Source organism: Xiphias gladius, chromosome 10, assembly GCF_016859285.1.
Source record: "Xiphias gladius isolate SHS-SW01 ecotype Sanya breed wild chromosome 10, ASM1685928v1, whole genome shotgun sequence".
In the NCBI taxonomy this organism is placed as follows: domain Eukaryota; kingdom Metazoa; phylum Chordata; class Actinopteri; order Istiophoriformes; family Xiphiidae; genus Xiphias; species Xiphias gladius.
The window spans coordinates 27,613,173-27,622,714 of record NC_053409.1 but is presented as its reverse complement, the minus strand read 5'-3'; the positions used below and the strand labels follow the sequence as shown (position 1 = coordinate 27,622,714).

The following is a 9,542-nucleotide window of genomic DNA, read 5'->3' as shown; positions in this document are numbered from 1 at the left end:
CTCCGGATTCAACTTTTATTTGAATTCTAATCATTTATTACTTTTCAATCTTTTTATTTTCCTGAGGGGAAGTGGCTTCTCTTGAATTATAACTGATTTCAACTTTAATGTAGTGTTTGCTTAATCTAACAGTTTCAATACAGTATCTCATAACATCAACATATTTCTGAATTTCAATTAATTTTGACATAGTATCTGATAAATTTGGTGCAGCATCAAAACTAGAATGAAATAAAGACACGATAGGATTAAAATGGTGAAATACAAATGTTTATTATATGACAAAAATACTGTCACTAACTGTCATCTTCATCATCATCCTCATCATCGTGTGGCGTCAGCTCGTCCAATCAGGGCCGACTCTTTGCTGTTTAAATCTTATACATAAACATCTTACACAATTAAATTAACGAGGCCCAGAAACAACCAGCAACAATCATCTTCCCCGTCCTCTTCATCGTTTAAAGGAGCACGTTTTAGATGGATCTCAGCATAGAGGTCAAACTTGGATCCATCTGAAACACCTGAAGGAAACAGCGAAGAAGTAGTTTTCTAAAAATGTTGAACTACTCCTTTAAATTATTATTATTTTTTTCCTTCTTCTTCTGGTGTTTTTCAAAAAGCAGAAATCTTTGTCGGTGAAAAGCAGAGGAGGACACAGCGAAAATTCTAACATCCTCCTTTTATTTTGTCTGTCTTTCTATACTTCCTGCTCTCTCTCTAAGCTCCACCCCCTCCACCTGTACCTGTCAGGAGGCGGGACTTTAACTTTTAAAAAAAATGTTTTAAGGCAGCTGATTGGTCGGTGGTCACATGTTGTTGAATCCCATCATGCCTTTCATGTTTCCGGCAGCTCCCTGCTGAAACTGACGCATCATGGACTGAAGACCTGCCATACCACCTTAAGAAAATACAAGACAAAAAACAAAACAAAAAACAAAGGCTTAATTATCATCAGTCAGGGTTTTTTGTTTAGCCAGGTTCCAGTTGCATTTAGTTCTTTAAGATCTATTACTGAAATGATAGGAAGTGCTCATTACTGCCGCGACTGTTTCATCATGTCAAAACGTTTCAGTGTCAATACGATGAAAAAACAAAACTCAAAAGGACTGGAGGCGACGGTCGTTCAGATAAAAACGATATTTACTTTGACTTGATGATCATGGAAGATTCTGAGATGTTTGACAGAACGATGTTTTACATAAATCAGCTCTTTTCTTAAAGTTCATCTCGGTTCATCGGTTTGGTCCAGACAGAAACGCCTCAACAACTGTGGTCTGGACGTTCAAGGTCCCCTCAGGATGAACTGGAACAACTTTGGTGAATCTCTGACCTTTCCTCTAGCACCATCATCAGGTCAAAGTGTAAACTTGTAATAACAATCATTTATTATTGATTATTGATTTATTATAACGTTCCCCTGTGTTGTATAAATCGTGATGCAGGTGCAGGTGCATGTGGTCTCACCCATGTGGTGCAGGACTCTGGGGTCCATCATTTTGGCCATCTGCTGGTTCAGTTTGGCCATCTGAGACGGGTTCACGTTCTTGGACATGTCTCCTCCTGAAAACAGAAACATCTTCAGTGCTGATCTGCTTCTTCTACTGTTTTTAAAAACGTGTGGTTTGTTGGTCAAACAGAGTCACCACTGCCCCCTGCTGGAGGTTAAAAAAACTACAACTCGACTTTAGCCGTTCCCTCATTCATTCACCTACATAATGTTGTCACAGATAATACAGGACCTCTCTAATGAAACTCCCCCCCACAGTTTTTACCTTTAAACAGTCCCTTGATGCCCCCCATCTTCTTGACCATCTGGGCGAACTTGGTGTACTGAGTCAGCAGCTCCTGGACATCTCTGGTGGCGACCCCCGAGCCCCGGGCCACTCTCTGGATCCTGTTGGGCTGCTTACTGAACAGCTTCGCCCCATCTTTACTGTCCAGTTCTATACAGACAACAGAGGAACCGGGAAAACCAGTGAAACCATTGAGGGACAGACAGGTTTCAGGGAAGCGTGCAGACTGTGTGGTAGCATCACATCAGTGCAGTTTAATATCTTATATCACACGTTCTGTATTTGTGGATCTCACATACAGAGACGTCTGTGAGCTGGTTTCTGTCCGGACCAGAGGCCTCGTTAATAAAACTCTGCACGATCCGAACTGATTTTTAGTTTAAAGTTTACATTTGCAATCAAGACAAAAACAGCGTCTCTCAGGAAGAAGAAGAAGAGAGAGAGAAAAAAAAAAAAAAGATCTGAAAATGAGGGACCATGTGTAAAAATGGCTGTAAACAGTTAATGTGATATTTTTGTTAATCCTCTGAATTCAAGCTGAAAGTCTGCACTTCAATCACACCTTTATGGCTTTGTTTCACATCCATTGTGGTGGTGCACAGAGACAAAACTGTCTCAGAAATTGTGTCACTGTCCAAATACTTATTGACCTCACTGTATATTGTATGTACGTATGTTGTTATCACTGAGACCCTCAACTGTTCTTGTTCTCAGATCAGACCAGACCTGCAGACGTCACCATTTCACCCCCAACACATTCTACTTTGGAAATAAAATAATTACAGGTGTGTGTGTGTGTGTGTGTGTGCGCTAGTTACCCTGGTCGTTCATGCTGTCCATGATTGTCATCAGTTTCTTCAGTCTGGACATTGATTCCTGTTCATTTCCTTTACTCATAAAGTCAGTACCGAAGCCAGGAATCATTCCCTGAACACAACACAGAGACAGACAGGCAGACAGACAGACAACAGACACACACAGATACACACCAGTTACAGTTGGCACAGTGAGACAGATTTACTCTCTCAGCTTCTTCAAGGTTTCAAAAGTGTTTCTAAGTTTAACTCAATTCTAAGTCACATGACTAGAATTTAAGTCTTTTGAATCAAGTCCAATTCCCGTAACTCGAGTCCAAGACCTGTAACCTGAGCCCAACACTCGTAACTCAATCGGGTCTGCTCCTACAAGGACCTTGGCTTTCCCTTGGACAACACCTTTAGCTGGAAGGCCCGCGTTGAAAGTTTGTGTTCTCGTTTACGGCAGAGATTATCCTTCCTACACAGACTCGGGGTGTATGGGGTGGACCAGAGGATTGTGTTTTTATTCTACCAGGTTGTAGTAAAGAGCGTAGTCAGGTATGGGATGTCAGCATGGTACAGCAATCTCACTGTACAGTTTAAATCTAAGCTTGCTCGTCTGGTACAGCATACCATGAATGTCATGGGGAAGACTGAACACCGGTCCCTGCAGTCAATATATGAGCAGTCTGTTCTCAGGCAAGCGCAGAAAATATTGTCTGACCCGTCTCATGTTCTCCACCCTGAGTAAGAGCTCTGACCCTCTGGCAGATGACATAGAGTACCCCGATGTAAACTCAGCCATTTTAAAAACTCCTTTGTGCCTACCTCAATTAAAGTTTTAAATGATGTTGCCTGACGCTGCAGGGGTTGTGCGATAGCTTCATGGTCTTCTTATCACTTCTAATCACTGGTTGTGTAATATGTGCAATATGTGTCATTTGTGGCTGTGATTTGCTACAGTATGCGCTGCTTTGTTTATATGTTGTTATTTGTCATTTGTTTTTTATGTAACTACGGAGGCGGCTGCACATGTGGAGCACTTTGTTGTATTGTGTAGCTCGAGCTACTCAAGCCACGATGTAGACTCGTGGCTTGAGTCTACATCGTGTGACTTGGTGTCAGGTGCTACCATGCAGCAGGTGTTTACCATGATCTGTCCGAAGGGTCCCATCTTCATGATGTTCTGAAACTGCTCGTACATGTCTCTGAGAGTGAACTGCCCTGGAGGTCAGAGGTCAGAGGTCACAGGTCAGTCATCGTATCCACAATGCACTGCATGTTATCCAAGGTGAGTTTGTTTAGTTTCTCACCGTGTTTGAGTTTGTCGATCAGCTCCTCGTTGTCGTCCAGTTTGAGCTCGTTCACTCTGTCGATAAGTCCTTCGATGTCTCCCATCCCTGACAGGAAGAGGAGTTACTGGAGGTTTCCATGGCAACACTCAAGTCAACAGTTGTTGACTGTAATGTCGTTGGAAACAGGATTCATTCATTGTTCTGTACATAGGGCTGATGAGGTCTAATCAATATAAGAACATTAGGTTTTGTGGTCCAGGGACCATGTTTGTTGGTTTTGAATTATTATTGTCATCATCACTGTGATCCTGAGGTTATTATATGTTCTCAGACTGGTAAATGACTAAGTGACACCGACAGTAAAAGTTTGTTCACTTGGTAAGGAAAGAGAATTTTTTATTGGATTATTGACATTTTTTCTTCTTTTGTCCATTTGTGTTTTACTGATTTTTATACTTGTGTTAAGCCAACATTTGGGTGTGTTATCATGATGTTTTCAGTCATTCGGAGATAGATTGTGTTTTTCTGTTCCTCTCCAGAGGAAGTATAACTCGTACAATATCTACATGGTGCTATATGTGGATGGATGGATGTGTGTACCTGTACTGTGTCCACCTGTACCCCAACAACAAAAACTGTGTGTTACCACCTCTGACCGGCAGGTGTCAGTACATCTGTCCTCTGTTAGAAGTGAGGATGATTACCGAGCAGTTTGCTGATGAACGGCTGAGTCTTAAACGGCTCGAAGTCGTCGATGTGTTCTCCTGTCCCGATGAAGATGATGGGACTCCTGGTGGCTGCCACGCTGACAGGAAGCAGGAGCAGAAGAAGAAGAAAGTAAACAAACAGCGTGAGGGTCGCTGTGACATCATCATGCAGCAAAGGATGACGGTCTTACGCGCTAAGAGCTCCTCCTCCTTTGGCATGTCCGTCCAGTTTGGTGACGATCACCGACGCCACGTCCACTTTGTCTTTGAAGGCTTTAGCCTGAGACTCACAAGCCTGACCGATTGATGCGTCCATCACGTACACAATGTTGTCCGGTTGCTACAGAAACACCAGGAGAGAAATATCAGGAGCTGAAACACACCTGAGACTGGCACAGGTATCCTGAATACATCACCGGTACCAAATACGGACCTGCCGTGGTGCATTCAGGTACTCACCACAGCGTTTGAGACTTGTAACATTTCCTCGAACAGCGAGTCTTCCTGTTTGTGTCGTCCACTCGTGTCCACAATGATGATCTCAAAGTTCTCAGCTTTGAACTTCTCTACACCCTCGGAGGCGATCACCACCGGGTCCATCTCTGTGTAACTGAACACAACTTAAAAAGGTTACAAAAGCAGACAGCAGGGGGTACCTGAATGCAACACACAGGATTAACGGCCAGCAGACGGCAGGGAGCGCTCTATGTGAGCTGAGGAGTGACTTACCTGCCATAGAAGGGGATTCTGGCTTTTGTGGCGTTTTGTTTCAGCTGATCGAAGGCACCTGAGAGAGAAGAGAGGAGAATCACCACACCGGCATGAAATACTAGAAAAGGCTAAAGCCTATGCACTGTAAGCAGGTTAAATGCCACCTGAAGTCTATAGCGGTTGATATATCAGTTGGATAATAAAATTAGCTCGACTGTCAATTGACATCTCATATATGAAAGCAGGTGTAGTGTGATGAAAGCAGTGATCACAGGAAATCTATGAAAGGTCCCAAAAAATTGAGCTGATATGATAAAGTTCATAGAAAGAGTGGAGACTGGTTTATAGATGGAATGAAGTTTCAGAGTGAAAGTGTAAATGAGTATGAAGAGGTCTGAGACGAGTTCAGTGAGGTCGACAGACGAGTGGTACGTTCAACGTCTAACATTACGTCCCCTTCATTTGAATGTACAAAAAAAGTTTGAATATCTTCAAAACCATCGAATATATAAGAAAATATAAGAAATACTTCAGTCAGAGTCAGTGTGTCAGGTGAGCGAAGGTGTGTTGTGGTGTTTACCGGCTCTGAAGGTGTCGGCACAGATCAGACAGGTCTTCCAGCCTTTCCTCTGGTAGTAATAAGCCAGCTGCAGCACACACAACCGAGTGAGAACAGACAGACAGCAGGGGGCGCTCTGGATCAAAATATAACTATATAAAGGGGGGTTGTGTTTCACGCGTGTAACATCACCTTGGAGCAGGTTGTAGTTTTCCCGCTGCCCTGCAGACCAACAAACATGATGACATTGTTCTTCCCTTTAGTGGGGGTCCAGGCCTTCACACCGGGGTCCACCAGCTGATAACACATAGTACATACACGAGATGTATGTAAACACAGTACACACAGGGTGTATATGAATTATCAACATCAGCCGCAGCGTTTTTCCAGCTGAGAGAAGTGACAACTTTAGTATGTTCCAGAATATCTGAAGTCCTGGAAAACGCATTATGAAGTTCCCTGACTCTTCCAGGCCTGATGATCTGACCTTGACGAGTTCCTTGAAGACGGCGTGTTGTATCATCCTCCTCTTGTTCAGACCTGAGGCCATCTCCTCCAGATCTATGGCAGACCTGCGGGGACAAAAAAAAACACAGTTCAGTCACTGCTGCTGGACTGGACTGAACCAGGTTCAGATATCAGACCAGGACTCAGGTTTAGGTCCTGGATAAAGACTCACTTGACATTCTCTCTCAGCTGTTTGACCAGTTTGATGTTTACATCAGCCTCCAGCAGAGCAGCACACACCTCCTTTAACATGGCATTTAACACCTGAAACACACAGACAGATCATCACAGTCCAGATATCTCACCTGTACCTGATGCTCCCACCGAAGGTGAGGAATTTAGGTCCTCACTGCTGTTTCTGTGAGTTTCACTGACCTCAGGGATTCTACCTTTACTCTCTAATTAGAAACAAAAACACTTTGTCTGTCACAGGCCGATGGACATTCCTCTCTGACGTGACTCACGCAGATACTCAAAAATATACATATATAGAGTTCAAAGAAAAAGATATAGTTATATATTTATTAAAGCGACCAGCCACTGGGGTTAAAGTGTGGCAGAGCGCTGTTTGCTATAATTTATACTGTATACATTTGTGTTAACAACAGCTTGGCTCTGAAGTGCAAATATTTGCGAGTGTTAAGTAATTACTAATCATACACTGTGGATTCTGAAGGCTGATTCTGCCAGTGTTTTAGCTTTATCTTCTTTAAATTAATTCATTATAAGCCAACATTGTAAAATAAAATTAAACAGTATTAACGATAATCAGTATTTCTCTACTAGAACTGTATCCTGATGGTGAGCAGAGGGACGGTGATTAGATTTGTTGTTCATTTATCATGGCAGATGAAGCAAACAATCCTCAGCTATCGATGCTCTGAAAGTGTGACAGCTTTGCTGAACTGATCCACTTTGACTCAGGAGCAGGATAACGTCAAGGCCACTGAAGACCTGATCTGATTTACAGAAATTATAATTGGACAGTTCATCAAATGAGAAAAAAGTTTAAATAATCAGAAAAAATGACAGACTTTTGGTTGAGCTGTCTTTAAGAGTTTGGTTTGGGAATGTGGCCTCATGACCTCAGGATATCTAAGATCCTGGTTCCAGTCTGTCACTTACCTCTTCATTGATGATGGTGGCATTGCTGAGAGACCTCAGCGCCGAGGTGATCTTTCTCCCCAGGTCAGCTAACACCATGATGATGATCTGAACTGATCCTGGAAAACAACAGAAAACTTCTGCTGAAGAATAATTCACGCATAGACCAAAAACAACCAAACCTGAACCCGATCTAAAACCTGAGACTGCTTCAGGACCTGGCGAGTTCAGGAGCGGAAAGAGGGTGGGTTATAAATGAAGAGCTGATTACAAATGGTCACGTGGGGTGGGCTGACATGAAAATGACTGAACCCACCGAACTGGTTAAATCAACATACACCCCCCCACAGAAACTCATCCCCAACACTTTATGTTAGTTATGTTAGACGTGTCCTGTTGATCGATAAAGTTATATGAACGCTGAAGGAACAGACTTACTGTGTGTGTGTGTGTGTGTACGTGCGTGTTACAAAAGAAACTGTGTGTGGAGGGAAACCCCCCTACTGAGCACGCTCAGTGAGTCAGCAGGTCAGCTGACAGGTGAAGGACGCAGCTGGCAGCCACACACTTTCTGTACAGGGGAGACAAAAAATATGAAACATGAAAAACAATATAAACTGTCGCCAATGATTAATGGATCAACAGAGAAGTAAGCAGAAACTGATCAGTCATCTCAGTCATTGAGACACGATGAGGAAGCCAAAAAATCCTGTTCATCACTCTAACACAATGTTCCTCCATTTTCATCACACAGACTTTCCCCTGGGACAAACCCTCCAATCAGAGGACAGCAGTTACACCTCCCAGTAGCGTTTAAATAAAGGTTTACACCTTAATCTGTTCACAGGTGTGAGGGCCGGTGTGTCTTCATGAATTTAACCTGATGGCTGAAGAAGCTTTTACTTTTTCATGGTTTTCTGTTGTTTCATACCAAACAGAATGTTTTTACACTCAGGTATGCAGAGCAGAGATTCACTGTAAGACGACGCTGTGTTTATAATCACAATGTTTCTGTTAATCTGATAGAGGGAGACACGTTCAATCAAAAACATATACAGTTTTATATGACAACGTTACTTTTTTCACCATTTTATCAGATTCTATAAACCAAACTATTAAGGAATCAGCTGAGAAAATTATCTTCAAGATACTCAACAAAAACGATGATAATAACAACAATAATTTATTACGTTGATCTCCTCCAGTAGTGGATCACTATCACTACTGATCATGTACTGAGTGTTTTTTGTTTTTTTTTAATCAGTTTCCGTTTCAGTCAGAACTGATCCATTTTGTTTTCAATCGCAGCTCAGTGTAAACGTGCTTAGTTCAATCACCTTTTTAAAGCCACAAAACACAAGAATTATTCAACTTCATCGTTCAATCCTCAGTCTGCCTCTGAACTCATCAACATATCAGTAATCACACCGATTGATCCTTTTTAACAGTTGAGGACCTTTAAACCGACATGTCAGCTGTTTACGGCGCTAACGTTAGCAGTTAGCCATCACCACTGACAGAGAGTGAAGGTTAGCCGTTAGCTCAGTCAGCCCTGTGTTAGCCGTGTTCATACACAGCCTGTCAGCGGCGTAAACAGCCCAAACGCCGTCTGTGGCCGCAGCAGGAACACTGACGGGTTCAATCACAGAGAATTAAAGGTAAATTAACTGGTTTTTACCGCCTCTCGGTGACTTCAATTAAACAGCAGCTGAAACTCTCAGAGGAGCGTCATCCAACTCAGACCGGAAACACTAAGCAGCTCTTCTTCTCTTGTTCGATGTCCGGTTAGAGCGCAGCACCGCCACCTGCAGGACGGAACTCTCACTGAACACCTCCGTTCATCTGCTCATTAGCATCTTATACAGTGTATAAACTGGTTAAACACACCCATCACCCACAGCGTTAAAACCACTGAGAGGTGAAGTGAATAACATTGATTATCTCCTTACTGTGGCACCTGTCAAGGTATGGTGTCCTGGTAACAAGCGTTGGCTTCTGCCTTCTCCCTTTCAGTTGTATTTAAGAGGCCATATATCACATTAAAGTGAAGAGTGTTAATCGTCCAA

At 42.7% G+C, this 9,542-nt stretch overlaps 1 protein-coding gene across 3 annotated transcripts; it reads right to left on the bottom strand.

Moving 5' to 3' along the window:
• Window positions 1–248: 248 nt before the first annotated feature.
• On the bottom strand, window positions 249–9,286 carry srp54 (signal recognition particle 54). 3 transcript variants are annotated; one of them, XR_005708279.1, is made up of 18 exons: window positions 9,155–9,286; window positions 7,915–8,047; window positions 7,498–7,595; window positions 6,545–6,636; window positions 6,353–6,437; window positions 6,058–6,162; window positions 5,887–5,953; window positions 5,325–5,382; window positions 5,055–5,205; window positions 4,787–4,935; window positions 4,593–4,693; window positions 3,907–3,993; window positions 3,744–3,817; window positions 2,615–2,723; window positions 1,776–1,946; window positions 1,468–1,563; window positions 747–901; window positions 249–524 (listed from the first exon to the last, which is right to left on the bottom strand). XR_005708279.1 is itself a non-coding variant. In XM_040137967.1 (17 exons), the coding sequence occupies exons 3-17, from the start codon at window positions 7,573–7,575 to the stop codon at window positions 810–812; spliced, it is 1,515 nt and encodes a 504-aa protein (XP_039993901.1). In that variant the 5' UTR covers window positions 7,576–7,595; window positions 7,915–8,047; window positions 9,155–9,286; the 3' UTR covers window positions 249–809. The 3 variants fall into 3 exon arrangements, 2 of the variants coding, with proteins under 2 accessions (XP_039993901.1, XP_039993902.1); XM_040137967.1 differs by having other exon boundaries at window positions 249–901; XM_040137968.1 differs by lacking the exon at window positions 7,915–8,047 and having other exon boundaries at window positions 249–901; window positions 9,155–9,277.
• Between the last annotated feature and the right edge of the window lie 256 nt (window positions 9,287–9,542).

Bases quoted from the DNA above. Each gene is read 5' to 3' on its own strand.
- srp54 (XM_040137967.1), bottom strand. From the start codon at position 7,575: ATGGTGTTAGCTGACCTGGGGAGAAAGATCACCTCGGCGCTGAGGTCT. The intron at 5,383-5,886 runs GTAAACACCACA...CTTCTCTCTCAG, and splicing joins TGCCGACACCTTCAGAGCCG to GTGCCTTCGATCAGCTGAAA. The intron at 5,206-5,324 runs GTAAGTCACTCC...AGTTGTGTTCAG, and splicing joins AGAATCCCCTTCTATGGCAG to TTACACAGAGATGGACCCGG.